The sequence below is a fragment of the Capra hircus genome, chromosome 15 (assembly GCF_001704415.2).
Source record: "Capra hircus breed San Clemente chromosome 15, ASM170441v1, whole genome shotgun sequence".
NCBI lineage: Eukaryota > Metazoa > Chordata > Mammalia > Artiodactyla > Bovidae > Capra > Capra hircus.
Genome location: NC_030822.1, coordinates 64943629 through 64968946, shown reverse-complemented (window position 1 = coordinate 64968946; position 25318 = coordinate 64943629). Strand labels below are relative to the sequence as shown.

Below are 25318 nucleotides of genomic sequence, written 5' to 3'. Positions count from 1 at the left end.
TGGTTGAATTCAGAATGAAGTATTCTTAGGGTATCAAAGACAGTTGTTAGAGTCTTATCTTTTGTTCATCCTATAAGAGAGCTAGTCATGTGGGTGCTGACTACTTAGTATCTCTGCTTCACAACCACTTCTCCAACCTCATTCAACACATACACAGTACATACACAGGAAATCTAAGTTATTTACTTGAATGAAATCATCCAAGCATGGTAAATGAATTTCAATTCAATGACACTTCATGCACTACTTTTTTCCATCCATAAGGTTCAAATCTTTCCTGACTGTCCCATTACTGCTGTCTTCTGTTGTTTATCTGTGCAGATGCTTAAGACTATCAGATGAGAGAAGCAATCAAGATGGTAGTGACTACACACCATCAGATTATTTAAGTTAATACTTCACTGATTATATCAAGCAGGCAATCTTTACAAGAAGTCTGAGGACACGAAATATAGATCTAGTTGAAAGCTAGTGTGACCAAAGGTCAGTCTTATTCAGAATTCCTAGTAAAGAAAGGTTATTCTTGAAGGTAAAGATTAAGGATTAACTTTTACGGAGGTTCATTTACAAGTTCTCAGAGAAAACTTGACATAAACCACTATAGTTTTCTGTGTACTAAATTACTCTGTGATTTTATATAAAAATGCCTAAATAGTATTATTAAAATATTTCTTGGTGTGTGTCAGGGGAAAGACTAAAAATAATTATTTTATATATATATATATATATATATATACATACATACCAATTTTCCAGTCCCAGTGAATGCTGGCAATATCCTTATATTCCACAATCAATCTGTGATTAAAACAAGAGGTCACAGAGACATCTTTATATAAATTTTCACTGTTTTATAAACAAGTAAGTTCCTTCAAGCTTTAAGTACTTCACTTTAAGTGCTTCAGCTTTTAAGGTAATGAATTATGTTGACTTCTGGTTTTCATAAAATATTTTAAAAAACTATCTTTAATTAAATGACAAAGAATTAAACTCAAAGGAGTCCATAAACACACGTTTGACACCCCTAGAAGCACTGTTTAGTGGTAGTCAGCTACAGGAGGGAAACATGATATTATGAATAGGAAGTTAATATTTTCTAGGAATAACTGAAAAAGAAAGTCTTCACTGGTAATACAAAGTCTAATGATATTATAAGCAGGAATCTTAAGCATCAAACATGTAAAAAAAAAGAGGCATAATTACTGACATTTTAACAATCTTCTAATAGATATTTAGCAAGCTACTGATTTTGAATATGAATTTAGGCCAAGTAAACAATGAATGTTAGTAGCTGGAAACTAATCATCTATGACATATTTGCTGATTTTGTTTTTAAGGATATGTTTAGAATCTTACAGCTGTATGCCACTGATAATTGTTCCAAATAAGCCCACCATTCCTAAAAACTCCCGTCTGCTCAGCTTCTTCACGATGTATTCTTCACACACGTTAGAAACAGCATAGAGGGAAGCTCCAAGAAGGACCAAGATGTCACCAATCAGTACATTATTACCTATAGAGAGATAAGCCATAAAAAGGGATACATTGTCACTAGAGAAAACTCTCAAGCTTGCTTCCAGAAGTATATCTGACTCATAATCATCTAAATAAGATTTTACAGGAGAAGAAACCCTGCTTTTTAAAAGTTTAAAGACTCTTACTCTTCTCGCTTTCTGGCACAATTCTGCTTTCATTTTTCTTATTTTGGATCTTCAGGAAACTAACAGATTGGAAGATGGTGGTGTATACCATAATGTAAGGCCCCAGAAAATGATTCTATGACATGGGAAATTAATGGAATTTATTAATGAGAACTCACTGAAAACTACAGGGAAGCAAGGTAATTTTCTCAATCAAAGGAGACACTGAAGTTGCTTGCAGATTGGGGAAATTCATAGACCTTATTTAGATTTTATACTATAAACTATTTCAACCTTGACATAAAGAATATCAAAATGTTCTCATCTACCGAGTAGCTGAAATAGAGGTCATTTAGTGTACACAAAGTCTCCTTTTTGATGGCAACAAAACCTACAGTAGGGTTTCCGGTAACTAATCTAAATGTATGGGCTAAAAGAAGATTATTGCAAATATATAAAGAAAGTTCTCTCTCAGGACACAAAACAAACTAGTGTGACAAAAAGCAAGGACTCTGGGCAGGTAGGAACATAGAATGCTTTGTTGAAGTGGTCATAGTACCAGAAGCAAGCAAATCTAAAAATAAAAATTTTAAGATAGGTAATCAGGACATGTTCTCTGCCTTTTACTTTATCTTTGCAAAATAAAAGTGAAGACATAAGCAAAATGTCTTCTGTGACTAAACCAGAAACAAGTAACACAGTCTCACCTGTATTTTCTTCCCTCCCTGCTAATATGTCTGCACCAACCATAGTTCCTACACCCAACAGACAGACAGCCACAGCAATGAAGTGGATCACTCTGTATCTTGCATAAAGAATAAACCACGAAAGAGCCATCAACACAGGAATCCCAAAGCAATCCAAAAGCTGCATAAAAGGAGAAATAAATAACTTAAAATATCTCTCATTAGTGAAAAGATGACCAAGTAATAACAGAAATCGGTGTTTATTGAGCATTTATTATTGCCAGCCCTGTACTAAATGCTTTATCTGGATGAACTCATTTAATCCTCACGAGAACTCTATGAAACTGGAACTTCAACCTCCATTTTACCCATGAGGAAACCAAAGGCACAGAGAGCTTAAATGAGTTGCCCAAAATTACACAGTTAAAAGTTTGGGAGTCAGTTGATGAACCCAGGAATTCTGCCCAACAGCCTATACAATGTATTTCTACACTTTCACTTGTGTTTATCCTTAAGTCCAGTAGACATGTACCCATTCAGTCAATAAATATTTAAGTATGTGATATGTGGGAGACACTAATGGAGGAGGTGGAATGTAGAGAATAAAAGAGGTACCAAGTGGAGTATTTAGAACACTAGACAGAGAAAAATAGCATAACCAATGTTTAATTGCAGTTGGGCTTAAGAACTACAAAAAGAACAGGTTATTATGAGAAAGCAAACAGACACCACCTCCCTGACAAAGTGTCCAACCCCACCATATGACAGATACTTGCTCACAGCAAATACTCTCGCTCATCTTCATCATATACTCCTCCACCACCTGTTGATTCTGGGTCCAGAAAATACTTGCTACACCCCTGATATTGCCAGTCTGAAAGGCAGGGGGATTAAGAGTGCCAAAATTATAGTAAATCCAAAATCTTTGCAAGATAAAGTAAAAAGAGATTTCATTCATTCGATTCTCAAAGGCACACATTTGTAGAGTGCATTCAAGGATAAAATACATTCCTTTTACTAATAATGTTCCTGATGTTGCTGTTTGATTGCTCATCCTGTATCTATTTAGTCTTGGACAAGGCAGGCCCTAAATCTCAGCAGTTTGTTTGATCCTATCCACAGTTGTTTACTGATTGCCTTTCATTGCAATGTCAAGTATAGGAATGGGCACTTTGCCTTCTGTTATTTATTCCATCTATAGAACTCTAATCTCTTAAGTGCTTTATTGAGCCTGCCTGAATAACAAACCATTAAACGATGCAAATGATAATAGCTTGTCCTGGAAGACACCAAAAGAATCTAGCCATAGTGAAGTAATAAAATCGAAACTATGGTCCTTAAACAAAAAAAAGTAGACAAAAATCTCTCTAAAAACTATCACAGAAGACTCCCTATCCTCAAATTGTATCTTAAAATCAAACTTAAACCTGCTCTATTTTTAACCATTTTTGGTGGGCAATGACTGGCCATATAAGAGAGGCACCTACATCTTAGTGAGAGCTCCCAAGGCCTCAGGCTCCAGCCCTGCCATTGACCAGCTGTGTGTTCTCCAGCTAGTCAACTCTTGAGTCAAAATCTAAAATCAAGAAGTCAGACCAAATGATCTCAAGGTACCTGGCCACTCTAAAGTTCCATGACTTCTAATCTGGTATCTATCACAGTCAGTCATTTATCTAAACGGAATCTTTTCAAAATGTATTCCTGGTGACAGATGCCTTCTGCTTGATGCTTTTAGTTTAAGAGCCATCTATTTAATGTTTAAAAATTATTGGCTAGATTTCTGATTTTAAAAAATAGATATGCAACAAGCAACAAAGGTTTACTGTGTGGCATGGGGAACTATAGTCAATACCTTGTAATAACCTATAATGGAAAATAATTTCAAAAATAACGTGTGTATAACTAAATCACACACAAAAAAAAATTCTACTTTTTGAAATTAAGCAATGTTTATCTTTTTGCCACGTTTTCTAAATGGCCTATGGACATCTAATAACATATGAGATACAAAATTTTAAATATATTTGTGTAGGATATGATTAATATAAATTAATTAAATATAAATCTATTATATTTAAATTATTAATGATATCATTCAAGATGCTCCTATTCTTATTTATTCTGCACTTGATAAAATATTCTCAGAGAAATGTTAATATGTCTCACTGCTACTGCTAAGTTGCTTCAGTCATCTCCGACTCTGTGCGACCCCATAGACACCAGCCCACGAGGCTCCCCCGTCCCTGGGATTCTCCAGGCAAGAACACTGGAGTGGGTTGCCATTTCCTTCTCCAATGCGTGAAAGTGAAAAGTGAAAGTCAAGACACTCAGTCGTATCTGACTTCTTAGCGACCCCATGGACTGCAGCCTACAAGGCTCCTCCGTCCATGGGATTTTCCAGGCAAGAGTACTGGAGTGGGTTGCCATTGTCTCACTATGATTATATATTTTTTCTTTTCCTTTATATTTCTTCTGATTTTTCTTTTATATATCTTTGTTTCTTTGTTGATAAGGTATCTAATGGTTTATGATGTCTATCTTCTTTGTGAATTGCTCCTTTTATCATTAAAAATATTCATCTTTGCTTTAAAAAAATTATTATATAGACACAAGAAGTAAGAACCTGGAATGAGGGGGAAGGATGGATATAAACACGAATCAGACTTTGTTAGTGATACAATGGAGTATACTCTATAGAGAAGAAAATGAAATTGAATTAGGCCTTTGAGAAGGGGCTTTGAAAAGGATGCATTCTAGAAATAATATAGCAAAATGAGAGAAGCTGGTTGTGGGTAGGGAATGTGTAGATATGGCAAGTGAAATGAGAAGTAACATGAGTAGAAACCTAGGCCAGCAATGTCAACGTCATGACACATCATGAACCACTACATTAGTATTTACAATTACAGAATCCTTGAAGGAATCCTTAAGAAAGAGGTTCAAAGACCATCCAATTTGAACTTCCACCCTCTCAGGGGGAATTCCCTGGTGGTCCAGTGGTTAGGACTCTGTGCTTCCACTGCAGGGGGCACTGGATCCATACCTGGTTGGTAAACTAAGATCCTGCATGTTGTATGTCCATAAAGAAACAAACAAGCAAACTTCCACCTTTTCAGATTAACCAGCCTAGAGGTTTACTCAAGGAGATAATCCGATTGAAGAATTCCAATGACAGGCACTCTTCACTGCTGGAAGGAGGTTTAGTTGTTAGATGCACTTGTTATAATATGGCTTCCTAGGACCATAAGTACTTAATTTTTGACAACCAAATGCTTAGGTTTTTCTAAGAGGCTAGGATGAAAGAAATTGTTTGAGATTAGTTTAAGGCATGAATTTTAGTCACAAAACTTCAGTGTAAGTATTTTGCTTAGCTCTGTTTAGACCTGTACCAATTCAAAACTTCTAAACATCATCTGTCACAGATCAAAATCTCTGGAAATTATAATCAACCAATTAAACTGTGTGTGAGATCATGAAGGTAGATGTGACTAGAAAAATGCCATTTTCTGTATTTGTTGCTGTTTAGTCACTAGGTTGTGTCTGACTCTGCGACTCCATGGAACGCAGCATGCCAGGCTTTCCTGTTCTTCACTATTTCCCAGAGTTTGCTCAAACTCATGTTCATTGAGTTGGTGATGCCTCCAACCATCTCATCCTCTGTCACCCCCTTCTCCTCCTGCACTCAATCTTTCCCAGCATCAGGGTCTTTTCCAATGAGTCGGCTCTTTTATATAGAGTATATTTTCTATATACTTACACTCTCATTATTCATTGCTAAAAGTACACTTAATACTATTTGTGATGAATGCATCTTCTAGGTCACTCCTGGTTTTAATTTCTATGAAATTCTGAGTTTTTCATGTGCCTCTTATGATGTCTGTCTTATAAAAGATTTCCTATCTTTCCCACCAGGCTCCTCTGTCCATGGGATTTTCCAGGCGAGAATACTGGAGTGGGTTGTCATTTCCTTCTACAGGGGATCTTCCCGACCCAGGGATGAAACCCGCGTCTTCTGCTTGACAGGCAGATTCTTTTTACCACTGAGCCACCTGGGAAGCCCAGAGGACAATGCTTAGCACAGTATTAAACGGCATTCTGGTAATAATAGCATTTAACGCATATTCACATCAGAAAAATACCGAGTTTTCACTAATCATTAATCTTTCTCTTTAAATCTTCAATTTTTCCATGTTCCTTAAATTTGGAGGTAAGACTATCTCTGTTTTATAGGAAAAAGTAAAGCAACAGGAATTCTCTGGTGGTCCAGTGGTAGAGACTCTGTGCTTTCACTGCTGAGAGCACAGGTCCAATCTCTCCTTGGTTGGGGAAGTAAGATTCTGCAAGTTATACAGCACAGACAAAAAAAAAAAAAAAAAAAAAAGATGCATCAAAAGTCATAAATTCAGGGACCTCCTTGGTGGTCCAGCAGCTAAGACTCTGCGATTCAATGCAGGGAGCTCAGGTTTGATCCCTGGTAAAGATAGTAAATACCACATGCCGCAACAAATTTTTTTTTAAGTCGTAAATTCAGTAAACTGTGAAGTCTAAACCCGACATGGGAATCTATTTTACTTTCATCTCCATTTACAACACATTTTATTGTTGGCAATAAGGAGTCAGTGTTATGATACATTCCACAGTTTGCTAACGTTAAGACAACTCTTTTCTTTTTTTTGGGTGTGTCACATAGCTTGCTGGATCTTGGTTCCCCGACCAGGGATCAAACTCGGCCACAGCAGTGAAAGCCCAGAATCCTAACCACTAAGGCCACCAGGGAACTCCCTAATGTTAAGACAACTTAATCAGTCGTCCTCAACTCCACCAAGTTGAAAAGTACCGCTATGTAGGAACATTTTTCTTTCAATCTAATGAGAATAAACTTAGAAAAGGAATAGATATAAGTTTTACTTTTGGCTACCACCTCTACCCAAAATGTCTAATGCCCTATTAGACAACAGACAACAAAAAGACAACAACCTATTAGTTGTCTTAGATATCTACTTTACTTGTAAGACTCCAATTTATCTGGGACACAATAGTATATTCACTTTATATACCATTTAAACAACATACAGAACAGAACTCTTGCCAACATCACAGCATCGACTGCCAACTAAATATTTATGTTTATTTGGTAGCAACTGTTCTATTCATCTATAGCATTAGCAATTTGGGAACAGATTAACTTGTATATGTTTTCACTAATTCCAGGAAGCCTTTCTCATTAGCACACGTGCTCCACTGGAAAACAGACAGCATCTACTGTTTTTAGTTTTTTTCTGAGTGAACAGGTTCTTAAACAAATTAGGTGAGCACATATGAGTTCAGATTCCTTTCTTAAAGCTATAAAATCCAAACTGGTCAGAGCACTCCTTACCTGGACACTGGTTAGAGTTGTGTACTGGTATGCTCTGACAATCAGGTAATTAGCCTCTACATCTGCTAGTCCAAGCAGGATGTACTTCCACCATTTCTTTTTCAAGATGTATAAAAGATTATCACTACCTGGTTGAAAGAAATCTAGATTAGGACATGTTACTTGAAAATTATTCCATGCATGTTAATTTAGAGATAAAGACTCAAAGCTAGTGTTTGTGCTGGGCTGTGCTTGGTCGCTCAGTTGTGTCTGACTCTCTGCGACCCTATAGACTGTAGCCCACCAGGCTTCTCTGTCCATGGGGATTCTCCAGACAAGAATGCTGGAGTAGATTGTCATGCCCTCCTCCAGGAAATCTTCCCAACCCAGGGACGGAACCCAGGTCTCCTGCATTACAGGCACATACTTTACCACCATGTGCATTGAACATGGTCCCTCCTAAAGTCCATTACTCATAACTCAAACTCCTGCAACAGCTCAGCAGAGTTGGTCAGATTTTCTTCTAGTATGAGGCACAAGCTAAGATGTCATCATAGACCAAGTGCTCAATGAAAACACCAAAGATAAAGGAAGTAAGAGTGGTTAAATTCATTGAATTCCTTTTTCTTTCCTACTGCAACAGAAATATAACATCCAGATCATCTTGTGAAATGAAATGTTTTCTTATAACTTTATCAAACAGACCAAAACTCTGTTTGTGGTCATTATTTTGGAAAATATCTGCTTTCAACAGAAAATTAAGCCAATGGTAAGTTTGGAAAAACAGCCTAGTGGCATCATTGAAGAAACACCTTTTATCCCTTAAATTCTATTTATTCAAGTTAACTGTGAATAATTTCTTTGGAGAATCTAGCATTACAAGGAGATATAGAGTTGGCATATATGCAAGAAGGCTTTATGGGTAAGATAACCTGCAAAGAAATAAAGGCAGAGAGAATCATAGTCAAATTCTGTTATTGTTCAGTTACTCAGTTGTGTCTGACTCTTCACAACCCCATGGACAGCAGCACACCAGGCTTCCCTGTCCTTCACTATCTCCCAGAGTTTGCTCAAACTCATGTCCATTGAGTCGATGAGGCCATCCAACCATCTCATCCTCTGTTCCCACTTCTCCTCCTACCCTCAATCTTTCCTAGCATCAGGGTCTTTACCACTGAGTCGGCTCTTTGCATCATGTGGCCAAAGTACTGGAGCTTCAGCTTCAGCATCAGTCCTTCCAATGAATATTCAGGACTGATTTCTTTTAGGATGGACTGGTTGGATCTCCCTGCAGTCCAAGGAACTCTCAAGAATCTTCTCCAACACCACAGTTCAAAAGCATCAATTCTTCAGTGCTCAGCTTTCTTTATGGTCCAATTCTCACATCCATACATGACTACTGGAAAAACCATAGCTTTGACTATACGAACCTTTGTCAGCAAAGTAATGTCTGTTTTTAATATGCTGTCTAGGTTGGTCATAGCTCTTCTACCAAGGAGCAAGTGTCTTTTAATTTCATGGCTGCAGTCACCATCCACAATAATTATCATTAAATCCCAACTAGCAGGAATATCCTAAAAACACAGTCTTCCTAACATGAGATAGCATGGAAGGCATCTATTAATAATAACCATCCCTTAGGGGACTTCACTGATTTATATTACGTATCATTTTTTTAGTGGTAAAGAATCTACTAGCAATGCAGGAAGATTCAATCTCTGGGTCAGGAAGAACCCCTGGAGAAGGAAACGGCAAACCACTCCAGTATTCTTGCCTGAGAAATCCCATGGACAGAGGAGCCCAGTGGTCTAAAGTCCATGGGGTCGCAAAGTCAGACACGACTTAGCAACTAAACACAATATTAGCCATCCCTTAGAGGGACTTCACTGATACATTTACAAATCACACTGACTTCCTAAAGGCCAATTCTTACAGAGAGGAGCAAATTCTGAGGCTATTAACCACAACATACCAGTTCTATTTCCAGCTTGTACAGCTCTTGCCAAATTTGGTGCTTTCCCCTTAGAATAGTTCCCCCTTCTCATAATTGGCTTCCACTTTCTTTCAAAAGTAAGTTATTTATCCTGACATATAGGAATACCATGGATGTATTAATGTTCATATTAAAACCACCACACTGGTAATTTTATCATATGCTTTAAATGTGATGAAAATGGTAGTATTGCACCCTCCCAGTCTGGGTTATCCACTGTCTTTACACTGTTGAAATCAATCTTGTGATAAGATGTTAATTCCTTGTTTTGTTTCATTCACATTTACAGGCAGTGGTGCTCTACTTAGCATTCTCCACTTAGCTGGAAATATATATTTTGGAAAGTGAGGTTCTTGACTTTTTAAGTATTTTTAACACTGTCTCTTAAATTTATCAACCACAGGGGAGGAAAAAAGGTGTAACTTATAAAGGCATTTACACTTTTTTTTTTTTTAACAAATCCTATGTTACAGTTTGATGCTACTCATTTTAACCACTCTAGTCACTAACTTCATAGAATTCAGAGGTGTCATACCTTTCTAGTGACTTTTATAAAAACAGCAGTAGTTTCCAGTTCTTGGTTTTGGTTTGGGCTCATGTTTTATTTTTTGAATGTATAGAGCCAAAATTTTTATGAAGATAATTTGTTAAAAAGGTAATTTGACATACCTGATTGAAATGCCAGCATCACTGTATAAATTAGAAACAGCAAGCAGTAGTTGATAAAGCTCTGTAGCATGGGAGTATTCACTTTATATCTTTCTGCCAAATACTGGCTGGTGATGGCTGTCCCACATATACACAAGGATAACATCTGACCTAAGGCAATTGTTTTCAAAATATTCCTAGAAAATAAAGGAGAAAATAAGAGTAACTGGTAAATAATTTATGTATTTCACATGCACACACACACACTTTAGGGCTAAACAAAAAGGAAAATGCTAATAATTCCAGGTGGCTCTTTATTTCAATTTATCACTTACTTCATATGCACAAAAAGTGTTGGATTTTCAACAACTACAATTTTATTCTCTTTTATATTTCTAATTTCTCCCACAAAAATACATATCCCCCTAGTTCACTGATGATCTATTTAGAGATCATCTTGGTTACTTAGTAGCAGTGGCCACAGGACTAGAAAAGGTCAGTTTTCATTCCAATCCCAAAGAAAGGCAATCCCAAGGAATGATCAAACTATTGCACAATTGCACTCATCTCACACGCTAGAAAAGTAATGCTCAAAATTCTCCAAGCCAGGCTTCAGCAGTACGTGAACCATGAAATTCCAGATGATCAAGCTGGTTTTAGAAAAGGCAGAGGAACCAGAGATCAAATTGCCAACATCTGCTGGATCATCGAAACAGCAAGAGAGTTCCAGAAAACATCTATCTCTGCTTTATTGACTATGCCAAAGCCTTTGACTGTGTGGATCACAATCAACTGTGGAAAATTCTGAAAGAGATGGCAATACCAGACCACCTGACCTGCCTCTTGAGAAATCTGTATGCAGGTCAGGAAGCAACAGTTAGAACTGGACATGGAACAACAGACTGGTTCTAAATAGGAAAAGGAGTACGTCAAGGCTGTATATTGTCACCCTGCTTATGTAACTTATATGCAGAGTACATCATGAGAAACGCTGGGCTGGAAGAAGCACAAGCTAGAATCAAGACTGCTGGGGAAAAGATCAATAACCTCAGATATGCAGATGACACCACCCTTATGGCAGAAAGTGAAGAAGAACTAAAGAGCCTCTTGATGAAAGTGAAAGAGGAGAGTGAAAAAGATGGCTTAAAACTCAACATTCAGAAAACTAAGGTCATGGCATCCAGTCGGGCAAACAGTGGAAACAGCGACAGACTTTATATTTTTGAGCTCCAAAATCACTGCAGATGGTGACTGCAGCCATGAAATTAAAAGATGCTTGCTCCTTGGAAGGAAAGTTATAACCAACCTAGACAGCATATTAAAAAGCAGAGGCAATATTGTGTCAACAAAGGTCTGTCTAGTCAAGGCTATGGTTTTTCCAGTAGTCATGTATGGATGTGAGAATTGGACTATAAAGGAGGCTGAGTGCCAAAGAATTGATGCTTTTGAATCGTGGTGTTGGAGAAGACTCTTGAGAGTCCCTTGGACTACTAGGAGATCCAACCAGTCCATCCTAAAGGAGATCAGTCCTGAATATTCATTGGAAGGACTGATGCTGAAGCTGAAGCTCCAGTACTTTGGCCACATGATGCAAAGAGCCAACTCACTGGAAAAGACCCTGATGCTAGAAAAGATTGAGGGCAGGAGGAGAAGGGGATGGATGACATTACCGACTCAATGGACATGAGTTTGGGTAAACTCTGGGAGTTGGTGATGGACAGGGAGGCCTGGCGTGCTGTGGTTCATGGCATCGCAAAGAGTCAGACACGACTGAGCAACTGAACTGAACTGAACTGATTACTTAGCTATGTCATATATTATTTGAATTGTGTCTGTGTGATTTTTTAAAACTCAACTTTAACTCTAGTTTTAAAGTTTATCTGTTTATTAAATGTTTAACATTTTCTTATCCTTTCATTCTCCCAGAGACTTGGTTTCTTCAATTAGAAGCAGAGACTTTCAGTGTTACCTACATGTTAGAAATCACAGAGCTTTTAAAAATGTTAATACCCCAGGTTGCACCCCAGACCAATTACACTATCACCTCAAGGGGTGGGTCCAGGCATCAGTGATGTTCAGAGCTCCCCAAGTAATCCCAAAAGCTGCCAAGACTGTGAATCACCACTTCAGAGACAGGTACTTTGAATCCAGAGTAGAATAAGATCTAGAGCCTACCCTTCTTCATTTTAAAAGAGAAGTACCTTAGCAACCAACTGAAAACTGCAGAAAGCAAACCACACAAACCATTTTTTTGTTGTTACAGAAAGCAATCTTATAACAGTGGTACAAGTGAGAAAGGGCTGAGAGAGCACACAGGTTAGTTCTGAATGAGGGAGTTAGCAGGCAGAGGGAAAACTGAGAAAAATTTTGTGGAACAGACAATTTTTCAGTTAGATTTGGATGTATATAAGAGGTTGATAGAGGAAGAAGTAGGGAGAAGGGAATCCAAGAAGTAACTGTAGGCCCAAATGTAGAGGCACAAACATCCAATGGTGGGTTCTGGAAGCAAGTGGTCTATGCCTAAGGCACAAGTGCAAAGAGCCATGGGCAAGAAGCCTGGAAAAGTAATGCGTGAAAGCGCCATCTAAGATGGCCACCAGTGAATCTGTTTCTGGATAGCTCTGTTCTGTGTAATCGCTTCCATCTGAACATGAGCTGGATCTTTAATTTGACTCTAACCATTAGAATTCAAATAAAATAATGGGATACCAGACTGTACAACACAGAGAATACATCCAGTATTTTATAGTTACTGCGAATGGAGTATAACCCTTAAAAAGGGTGAATCAATACAGTATACTAACACATATATATGGAATTTAGAAAGATGGCAATGACGACCCTGTATGCAAGACAGCAAAAAAGACACAGATGTGTATAACGGACTTTTGGACTCAGAGGGAGAGGGAGAGGGTGGGATGATTTGGGAGAATGACATTGTAACATGTATACTATCATGTAAGAATCGAATCGCCAGTCTATGTCTGATACAGCATGCTTGGGGCTGGTGCATGGGGATGACCCAGAGAGATATTATGGGGAGGGAGGTGGGAGGGGGGTTCATGTTTGGGAACGCATGTAAGAATTAAAGATTTTAAAATTTAAAAAATAAAAAATAATAAAAATAAAAATAAAATGAAAAAAAAAAGTGTGAATCATTATATGGTACACCTGTAATTTATATACTATTGTACATCAACTATACTTCAATTAAAAAAAAAAAAACCCAGGCTACCACTTCCATGAATACATTAGATGAGGTTATAACTTCCATCTTGCTAGCCAACTCTACTGATTCTCCTCCTTACTGGTTCTAATCAAACAAGCTGCTATATAAAGAGGCCCACATGGCAAGGAACAAATGGTGGCCTCTGGTCAACAACCAGTAAGGAATTGAGACCCTGAGTCCACCAGTCTCCAAGGAAATAAATCTCACCAACATCAACACAAGCTTAGAAGCATTTTCTCCCCAGTCAGGGCTTCAGATGAGACTCCATCCCTGGCCAACACCATGACTGCAGCCTTATGAGAGATCTGAAGCGGACAGCAGAGCTAAGCCATGCCCAGATGCCTGATCCATCAAAACTATAAGATAACAAGTGTATTGTTTTAAGCCACTAAATTTGAGGCAATTTGTTATACAGTAGCAAGAGGTTAAAAAAATACAAAGTTGAAACTCTGAACTTCAGAAAGACTGTATCTATATCTGTTTTGCTCTCCACTACATATCCAGTGCTAGCACTTTGCTGTCACTCAATAAACATTTGTCAAGTGAATGTAAATAGATAAAGAAATTACCAGATATGCCCAAACATATGGTTACCTCAAATATAAGACACTTTCCCACTTGTCCTATGAAGTGTAATAGTTGAAGAAAAACAACAAACTATGAAAGTGCCATGATACAGAAACTGAGTACAGAAACATTTTAAGAAAAATGATATCAACAATACAACAGCCAAAAACCGCAGAGACAGAAAAAGGGTCATCATGGCTAAACAGACACAGTTGAAATGGCAAGCTGGAAGCTCCTAGGTAGCTTGGAAAGAAGGCTTTTTGTTAGTGGTAGTAACTAAAGTCAGATTTCAGTGGGCTGAGTGAGTAGAATATCAGTAAATTAATGCACCAAAATTTCTTGCCAAGAGAATGCATTGGTCATAACAGTCTCTTCCAACAACACAAGAGATGAGTATACACATGAGCATCACCAGATGGTCCATACTGAAAGCAGATGAATTATATTCATTGCAGCCAAAGACTGAGAAGCTCTATGCAGTTAGCAAAAACAAGACTGGGAACTGACTGTGCCTCAGATCATGAACACCATACTGATTTCAATAAAATTCAGACTTGAAGAAAGTAGGGAAAATCACTAGGCCATTCAGGCATGACCTAAATCAAATCCCTTATGATTATACAGTGGAAGTGACAAATAGATTCAAGGGATTAGATCTGATAGAGTGCCTGAAGAACTATGGACAGAGGTTTGTAACATTGTACAGGAGCCAGTGATCAAAACCATCCCCAAGAAAAAGAAATGCAAAAAGGCAAAATAGTTGTCTGAGGAGGACTTACAAATAGCTGAGAAAAGAAGAGAAATGAAAGGCAAAGGAGAAAAGGAAAGATATACCCATCTGAATGCAGAGTTCCAAAGAATAGCAAGGAGAGATAAGAAAGACTTCCTAAGTGATCAATGCAAAGAAACAGAGGAAAGACTAGAGATCTCTTCAAGAAAATTAGGGACCATTTCATGCAAAGATGGGCACAATAAAGGACAGAAATGGTGTGAACCTAACAGAAGCAGAAGATATTTAAAAGAAGTGGCAAGAATACACAGAAGAACTGAACAAAAAGGTCTTAATGACCCGGATAACCACGATGGTGTGGTCACTCACCTATAGCCAGACATCCTGAAGTGTAAAATCAAGTGGTCCTTAGAAGGCATTACTATAAACAAAGTTAGTGGAGGGGATGGGATTCCAGCTAAAGTATTTCAAATCTTAAAAGATGATGCTGTGAAAGTGCTCCACTCAATATGCCAACAAATTTGGAAAACTCAGCAGTAGCCACAGGACTGGAAAAGGTGAGTTTTCATTCCAATCCCAAAGAAAGGCAAGGCCAAAGAATGTTCAAACTACTGCACAATTACAGTCATTTCACATGCTGGCAAGGTCATGCTCAAAATCCTACAAGCTAGGCTTCAACAAGGCTGAACCAAGAACTTCCAGATGTTCAAGGTGGATTTAGAAAAGGCAGAGGAAGCACAGATTAAATTGCCAACATCTGCTGGATCATCGAAAAAGCAAGGGAATTCCAATAAAATGTCTACTTCTGCTTCATTGACTACATTAAAGCCTTTGACTGTGTGCATCACAACAAATTGTGGAAAATTCTTCAAGAAATGGGAATACCAGACCGTATTGCCTGAGAAACCTGTATGAAGGTCAAGAAGCAACAATTAAAACCAGACATGGAACAATGAACTGGTTCAATATTGGGAAAGGAGTACATCAAGACTGTGTATTGTCACCCTTTTTATTTAACTGATATACAGAGTACAACATGTGAAATGCCAGCATGGATGAACCACAAACTGGAATTAAGATTGCCAGGAGAAATATCAGTAACCTCAGATATGCAGAGGACACTACCCTAATGGCAGAAAGCAAAGAAGAACTAAAGAGCCTCCTGATGAAAGTGAAAGGGGAGAGTGAAAAAGCTGGCTTAAAACTCAACATTCAAAAAACAAAGATGATCTGGTCCCATCACTTCATGGCAAATTGATGGGGCAAACAATGGAAACAGCGACAGACTTTATTTTCTTGGACCCCAAAATCACTGCAGACAGTGACTGCAGCCATGAAATTAAGACACTTGCTCCTTGAAAGAAAAGTTATGACCAACCTAGACAGCACATTAAAAAGCAGAGACATTACTTTGCTGACAAAGGTTTGTACAGTCAAAGCTATGGGTTTTCCAGTAACCACTAACAGATGTGAGTCAGACCATAAAGATGTCTGAGTGCAGAAGAACTGATGCTTTCAAACTGTTGTGCTAGAGAAGACTCTTCAGAGTCCCCTGGACAAAAAGGAAATCAAACCAGTCAATCCTAAAGTAATTAACCCTGAATATTCATTGAAAAGATTGCTGCTGAAACTTTGGCCACCTGATGCAAAGAGCTGACTCACTGGAAAAGGCCTTGATGCTGGGAAAGATTGAGGGTTGAAGTTGAAGGCCCAACAGAGGATGAGATGGTTGAATGGCATCATCAACTCAATGGACATGAGTATGAGCAAACTCTGGGAGATACATATACTTCCTGGAAGTTTCAGGGACCAGGACTGAGAATACTAGAACTTTTATTTAAGTGTTCTCTACATAAATACTTTCTTCAAGAATTGCTCTTAGCAAAATAGAAAATACCAATACTATGGAAGGCACAGAATATCTGATCTAAGAGTTTATAGTTTAGGGTTTTTTGTTGTTGTTGTTGTTGTTTTGGAATATTTGTTTCAGTAATTCACAATTAACCTCAAACAATCCCAACACAGGCAAAAAGAAAAAGGGGAAGCTTGCTGGGTGGGACAATCCTAATTATAGAGCATCTACCATGTGCCAGGCCATGAGAATACAAAAACTGAATAGGCACTTTCTGTGCCTCAAAGGCTCAGAGACCACTGGGGATAAGCAGGAATATAAACTAGTAACTAGGGCACAGACAGACAAATACAAAAATAGGCTGGTTACAAAAACTTCATGAATTCACTAGACAGGCACAGTAAGGAAAGATATCTCAAGCAGAAGGAATAGCAAGTACCAAGGCACAGGGCTCTAAAACAATATGGCACATTCAGGGATTTCATGTGAGTTAGTACAGCTGTAGCTCAGAGTATAGGAGAGAAAAACAGCAGCAACAGATGATGGAAAAGTCAATAAAAGTGAGATCAAGAAAAGATCTAAAGTAAGTTCTAAAGCTGGTATCTTATCTGTTAGTGGCAAGCTCATTGAAATCTTCTACATAGAAGAGAAAAAAGTGACTAGCAAGGCAGAAATTGGGCATGCCTGGGTCCCTATATGTCATAACACATAGCACCAAAACCTACTCTTAATTCCTGCCATGGAAGCCAATTCAAGAGGAAATTTGTCAGAGGCAGGTCTGTCTAATATAATACGCAGTTTTCTGAATCAGACATGTGGTAGATAACAATGCGGTTAATCAAGATCCCAAAGACAAAAGGAAAAGGCACATTTAGAAAAGAGAATAACTCCACTTTGGACATGCTGGATTTTGTTTAAATTATGAGATAGTCCAGAATAAATATCCAGTAGACAATTTGGAGTTGGGATAAAAAGACTGGATTGGAGAAATAAATTTGGGAATCATGATCATAAAAGTGGTAATTGAAGTTGGGATACAAATGAGATCACTAAAACATATACCTAAAAACTGAAAAGAAAAGAGGGTAAAAAAGAAACACCCAGGGAAACAGCAACATTTAGTAGGCAGAGGAGGAAGGGGAATTAGAGATGCAGATGAAAAGGCATGGCCAGAAAGATGCAGGGAGAGAACAAGCCAAAAATACTGGAAGCAAAGGTAAGTGGCATTTCAAGCAAAAAGTACTCTACAGTTTGAACTACAGCAAATTTCCCCTAACTGTTCTCTCTTCTTTACTCTCCACAAACCCAATCTCTACACTATACAGGAGTCAACATTCTGCATGTTAATCAGAAGATGTAGAAGTTTTGTTTTGTTTTTTTTTCAACATTTATTTATTCATTTGGCTGCATTGCATCTTAGGTGCAGCATCCTGGATTTTTCAGTCTTGGCATGCAAACTCTCAGCTGTGGCATGTGGGATCTAATTCCCTGACCAGGGATTGAACCTGGCCCCCTGCATTGGGAGCGTGGGAGTGTGGCATCTTAGCCACTGGATCAACAGGGCAGTCCCATCACAGTTTAATTTTTAAGTTTTGAAATTTCTTATAGAATATTAAAATATAACATAAGTACAAAGCATAATCAGCATGTACTTGTGTATCTACCAGGCAGCTTAAGATGTAAAATACTGATGACATCAACATTCCCTCTTGTGTTCTCCCCAGTATCTTAGCTCTCCTGAGATAAGTACCTTCTAGAACTTGGAATTTAACATCTCATGCATTTCCATATATTTTCATATTTATGTAAGTATCCCTGTGCAATATAAACAATTATTTTAACTGTTTAAAATTTTTATGTAAACAGCATCACACTATATGTATACTTTTTGCAACTTGCTGTTTTGATCAACATGGTATCATTGATAATGATACATTGGTTCTAGTTTATTCCTTTCCACTACTGTATTATATCACACCTCATGTACCCATTCTTTTATTGATTATTAGGTTGTATTCCAAATTTTTTTGCTTCTATAAACAATGCCTCTATAAATATTCATATGTATGTTTCCCAACATGCATATCTAAGAGTTTTTCTAGGTTTTATAAAATTTGTGCAAATGAGTTACTAATGTGTAATGTATAATCTCCTCAGCACTCAGGATGGCCTGATGGGTACCACCTAGACATCTTCTGAAAGCAGTGAACTCATAGTATCCTACAAACTTCTATTTATGTCATGAAGTTTAAAGGAATCATTTGCTTTAGAGATGTATTTAATAGAATAATTGGTTTTAGAACATGTCTTCAGCTTTACTTATTTTGCTAAAATTCTCTTTAAAGGGTTATATTGCTCCATATAGCCTACTCTGTTACATTCAAATGGAAGAAAGTGAGGCAAATTTCACCCTTCAAGAGGCAAAAATAGTATCAAGAACTGTTCAGATGCAAAGACATTTTACTAGGCTACTGTAGGAATTTTCCAACCAGGTGAGCAAAAGTTTCAAGACTTGCTCTCACAGAGTAGTATTCTTTCTAGGGCTGCTCTTCTCGTCACAGGCTGATGAGGCAAACTGGATCTGCGGGTTGCTACCTCTCTCTTGCGCTCATTTCTTTCCGAAGGAGACAAGTTTGCATTGATTCTGGAAATTATGCTGTCCTATCCTAAGCAAAAGAAATTCACCACTTGGTCCCGTATGATGAACTGGGAACCTACAAGTGTATAGACCAAAGCCAAAGAATGAAAAAGTGCATTCAGAGTCATTGTTCCCAGCCACACACTTCCCTCTGGAATATGTGAGGAAGGGTACCTGGCAAGGAAATGGTTCCAATTTTCTTGTATTTCATTGTTTAATGAACGCTTCCTTTCTTTAAACTTCTCTTTCTCTGTTCCATGGAACAAAGTCTCAGACTTGCTGGACTTCGTTGTTAATCTCCATTTTTTTCTTAATGAGGAAACTGGCCAGAAGAGCTGAGTATATCACCTAAGAAAACATAGGAGCCAACTGTATGCAAATTCTCTGACCATTAAGCATCTGCTGTGCCCACTGGAGAACACGGTCTTAGGATAGGAAGTGAGGTCATCTCTCACAGCTGCTATCTTCTTACTCCTGTGCCTCTTCATCCTCACTCACCTATCCCCACACCCCTTTTCCCACCCTCCTTCACTTCTCTATGATTTTATAACAGACCTTACATTAGAAGCCACCTTCTTCAAAGCATCCGTGCACTTCACTTTACGGTCAGGAAAGAAAGGGTCTAGCCCGATTTCTCTGCTACCAGAGAAACCAATTTCTCTGCTACTGCTTCCCACATGTCAGGAGGACATTGGATGTCCAAAATACAGGGCACCAAAAAGTTAATAAAGGAGCTGAAAATTTTTTAAGTTCAGAACATTTTTTGCCCACCATAATGGGCTCAAAAGCAACTATAAATTTGAAACGTGAGAATAAGAAATGTGGAACTAAGCCCTGTTCATGAATGAAAACTCCTCTAATAAGCCCAAATTTACATTCTTGTTGTTCAGTCACTCAGTCATGTCGACTCTCTACAACCCCATGGACTGCAACACACTAGGTTTCCCTCGCCTTCACAATCTCTCAGAGCTTGCTCAGACTCACATCCATTGAGTCAGTGATGCCATCCAATCATCTCATCCACTGTGGCCCCCCTCTCCTCCTGCCTCTGTCGTTCCCAGCATCAGGAACTTTTCCAATGAGTTGGCTCTTCACATCAGGTAACCAAAGTATTGGAGCTTCAGCTTCAGCATCAGTCCTTCCAATGAATTATTCAGGGTTGATTTCCTTTAGGATTGACTGGTTTGATCTCCTTGCAGTCCAAAGGACTCTCTTCAAGAGTCTTCTCCAACACCACAGTTCAAAAGCATCAGTTCTTTGGTGCTCAGCCTTCTTCATGGTCCAACTCTCACATTCGTACATGACTACTGGAAAAACCATAGTTTTAACTAGACAGACCTTTGTTGACAAAGTAATGTCTCTGTTTTTTAATATGCTGCCTAGGTTTGTCACAGCTTTAGGAAGTGTCTTAATTTCATGGCTGCCGTCACCATCTGTAGGGGTTTTGGAGCCCAAGAAAATAAAGTCTGTCACTATTTCTATTGTTTCCCCATCCATTTGCCATGAAGTGATGGGACCAGATGCCATGATCTTAGATTTTTGAATGCTGAGTTGTAAGCCAGCTTTTTCACTCTCCTCTTTCATTTTCATCAAGAAGCTCTTTAGTTCTTCCTCACCTTCTGCCATTAGGGTAGCATCATCTGCATATCTGAGGTTATTGCTATTTCTCCCAGCAATCTTGATTCCAGCTTGTGATTCATCCAGGCTGGCATCTCACATGATGTACCCTGCATAGAATTTAAATAAACAGGGCAACAATATACAGCCTTGGTGCACTCCTTTCCCAATTTTGAACTAGTCCGTTGTTCCATATCGGTTCTAACTGTTGCTTCTTGACCAGCATACCGTTTTCTCGGGAGGCTGGTAAAATGGTCTAGTATTCCCATCTCTTGAAGAATTTTTCACAGTTTGTTGTGATCCACAAAGTCAAAGGCTTTAGTGCAGTCAATGAAGCACATGTTTTTCTGGAATTCCCTTGCTTTTTCTACAATCCAACAGACTTTGGCAATTTAATCTCTGGTTCCTCTGCCTTTTCTGAATCCAGCATGAATATCTGGAAGTTCTCAGTTCATGTACTGTTGAAGTCTAGTTTGGAGGATTTTAAGCATGACCTTGCTAGCATGTGAGATGAGTGCAATTGTGAGGTAGTGTGAATGTTCTTTGGCATTGCCTTTCATTGGGATTGGAATGAAAACTGACCTTTTCCAGTCCTATAGTTACTGCTGAGTTTTCCAAATTTGTTGGCATATTGAGTGCAGCACTTTCACAGCATCATCTTTAAGGATTTTAAACAGTGCAACTGAAATTCCATCACTTCCACTAGCTTTGTTCATAGTAATGCTTCCTAAGGCCCATCTGACTTCACACTCTAGGATGTCTGGCTCTAGGTGAGGGATTATACCATCATGGTTATCCGGGTCATTAAAATCTTTTTTGCATAGTTCTACTATGCATTCTTGCCACCTCTTCTCAATATCTTCTGCTTCTGTTAGGTTTATACTATTTCTTTATTGTCCTTTATTGTGTCTATTTTTGCATGAAATGTTCCCTTGGCATGTCTGATTTTCTTGAGGAGACTGCTAGTCTTTCCCATTCTATTGTTTTCCTCTATTTCTTAGAATTGTTCACTTAAGAAGGCTTTCTTATCTCTCCTTACTATTGTTTGGAACTCTGCATTCAGATGGGTATATCTTTCCTTTTCTCCTTTGCCTTTCTCTTCTCTTCTGTTTCAGCTATTTGTAAGGCCTCCTCAGACAACCATTTTGCCTTTTTGCATTTCTTTTTCTTGGGGATGGTCTTGATCACTGCCTCCTGTACAGTGTTACAAACCTCTGTTCATAGTTCTTCAGGCACTCTGTGTATAAGATCTAATCCCTTGAACCTATTTGCCACTACCACTGTATAATCGTAAGGGATTTGATTTAGGTCATACCTGAATGGCCTAGTGATTTTCGCCACTTTCTTCAATTTAAGTCTGATGTTTGCAATAAGGAGGACATTCAAGTGTTAGTCACTCGGTTGTGTCTGATTCTCATTCAACCCCGTGGACTGTAGGCAGGCTCCTCTGTCCATGGGATTTTTCAGGCAAGAATACTGTAGTGGGTTGCCATTCCCTTCTCAAGGGGATCTTCTGGACCCAGGAATCATATTCCGGTCTCCTGCATTGCAGGCAGATTCTTTACCATCTAAGCCAACCAGGTGAGATCCATTTACATTCTAAAATGGCACACTTAAGAAAGTTATCCTCCCACTATAAAGTATACCTATCTTCTAAAAAATAAAAAGGGAGTCATAAATTGAGTATGGAGATTAAAGTTACAGCAATGCACTTCTCTTGGCTCCAAATCATAATGACCTCATCTATAATGGAAGAGGAAGAGAGCAAGAACAAAAGTGAGAAAGAGAGACAGAAAGAGGAGCTGAAGGGGTTGGAGGCCGCACAAGGGAGAAAGAAGAGGAAACGACTCAGACATGTACAGAGAGATACCTAAGGCCACAAAACAACTTTTGTTACTTATGGCTTCATATGTAAGCATTTGAACTTCACAAATTCCTAGTCCATATGAATTCTGAGTTAAACACAGGGACTCTCTCTATACCATAATAAAGCCTGTCCTCTTTAAGGGAAGTTGCCAGAAGCAACGTGCATCTAACCATGGGACATATCCTGTCACTGTTTTTCAAACGGAACCTCTACTGAAGTGAACTTCAATGACAGGATATGATCCAGCTCCAAGACGTGTTTCCCAAGGCAGCTTCATGCTGTGAGAGCTGGGCTACACAGCATGAAGCAGAACAAATAAGTCATGGTCATCAGGGGTAGGGGTGGGGAAACTGGTAGAAATGAAACTAACCACATGACTCATTCTGACCACATTACTCATTGGATATATTGTACAAATTTAACAATTTAAGGAATAAAGGAAGAAAAGATTGCAGGCCATTTTATTTCCTCCCTTCCTTCTTCTAGAAAACCGGAAGTGTGTATTTTAATATCCCGTCCATTCTAAAACTCATACTTTTAGCATATGCTTTCCAATGAAACTATAATTTCTCTTATTCATTTATTCAGTCAGTAAACTCTTTGGTCAAGAACTTACTAAAGTTTCTTGGGTGCCTAATATGTGCTACTATTTACTTGTGTGTGTGTTAGTTGCTCAGTGGTGTCTGACTCTTTGCAACTCCATGGACTACAGGCCACCAGGCTCCTATGTCCATGGAATTCTCCAGGTGAGAATACTGGAGTAGGTAGCCATTCCCTTCTCTGGGGGATCTTCTGGACCCAGGAATCAAACCCACGTTGCCTGCACTTCAGGCAGATTCTTTGCCTTCTGAGCCACCAGGGAAGCCCCCCAATATGTGTTATACATGAAGAATTTAGAACTTTAAAGGCCCACGTATTTCATGGTCCCAGGCCTTCTTCTCTAAAGATGCTCTTACTGTGCGTCTTGAAAAAAATACCCACATGCCTCTATCCTAGCACCCACCATGCTGCTTATGGTTCTTCTTCCAAGACTCTAAGCTCCCGGAGGACAGGAACATTATAGAAACACAATGTTATGTCTCAGATCCATGCTGCTAGGTTGCCCATTATCAGCTAAAGGCAGGATTTAGAATTAAAGCTTAAAGACTTCTATGGAGCCATCTTCTTGGGGAGATTTTTAAATCTATCATACTTGCCATCTGTAAATACTTGGGATAGAATAATAACTTGAGCACTTCTATAAAAAAATCCTATTACAAATCTGAAAAGAATAAATCCTCATATTTAGCACATAGAATATCCAATGTGTATTAGTATTTTAAATTAGACTGGAAGGAAGCTAAAAAATAAATGATAGATTTTCTTTACATTGTAGCAGCCTAGATGATCTGTTATATTCTTTCCATGTCTACATTTCTATGATTCAGAAATTTAGCCATCTAATTATAATAAACATAAGTAGCTAGCAGTTTTGAGGAACCAACATTCTGATGTAACAAAAGCATATTCAAAGTGGCCAAGCAAGACAAATTTCAAAGAATAGAAAGGTTAGTGTGTGTGTGTGTGTGTGTGTGTGTGTGTGTGTAATTACTCTAAATGGAAGACAAATAAGGAAAGGTAATTTTCTTTTTCCCCCACTGGATTATGTCTCATTCACAGGAGATGCTCAGTAATGTTTACTAAATTAATGAAAAATGCGCAATTAACAGTTGAGATGCCATAATGTTAAAAAGCAAGGTAGACAAAGACTGTAGATAAGAAACCCTTTGAAGTAAACTCAAGGAATGTTACAGTAAAAGGAATATGAGCTCAGTTAGATAAAACTGGGGTCTGGATTTAAATCTGAAACATGAAACAATAGAAAAACTGGTGCAAGCAAGTGAGAAACAGTGGGTTTTGTTGTGTTTGGTTTTGTTTTGTTTTGTAAAAGGCTGGTAGAGATTGCACCCCAGATAGAGCTTTCAGGAAAGGACTACTCCTCTGAACATAGTGGAAAAAGCTTTAGACTTTCTCTCAGTATTATGAAGTTGAATAAGTTAGTCTCTCAAAACTTTCTTTTTTTTAATGGGTGTAATATCTTGCCTGGAAAATCCATGGACGGAGGAGCCTGGTAGGCTGCAGTCCATGGGGTTGCTAGGAGTTGGACACGACTGAGCGACTTCACTTTCACTTTTTACTTTCATGCATTGGGGAAGGAAATGGCAACCCACTCCAGTGCTCTTGCCTGGAGTATCCCAGGGACGGGGAAGCCTGGTGGGCTGCTGTCTATGGGGTCGCACAGAGTCGGACACGACTGAAGCGACTTACCAGCAGCAGCAATACCACCTATATGGGTTTAAGGATTAATTGATGTAACCTGTATAAAAGTATCTGCAACCTTAGACACTCAATGAATCTTCTTTCCGTCTTTCTTCTGGCTCACCCAGACTTCTGGAAACCTCCTGACCAGAGCTGTATAACAGAACTTTTTGTGATGATAAAAATGTTCTGTATAA

The 25318-nt window shown here is 38.5% G+C and overlaps 1 protein-coding gene across 1 annotated transcript in view; it reads right to left on the bottom strand.

Annotated features, from left to right (window-relative positions):
- Positions 1–25318, bottom strand: part of SLC35F2 (solute carrier family 35 member F2) — a 66466-nt gene that overhangs the window by 7562 nt on the left and 33586 nt on the right. Inside the window, exons 2-6 of the mRNA XM_018059843.1 lie at positions 10345–10520; positions 7704–7831; positions 2348–2507; positions 1357–1513; positions 746–798 (exon numbers count right to left, since the gene is read on the bottom strand). Of these exons, the coding sequence (XP_017915332.1) occupies positions 746–798; positions 1357–1513; positions 2348–2507; positions 7704–7831; positions 10345–10520 (674 nt within the window). The remainder of the gene's footprint in view (positions 1–745; positions 799–1356; positions 1514–2347; positions 2508–7703; positions 7832–10344; positions 10521–25318) is intronic.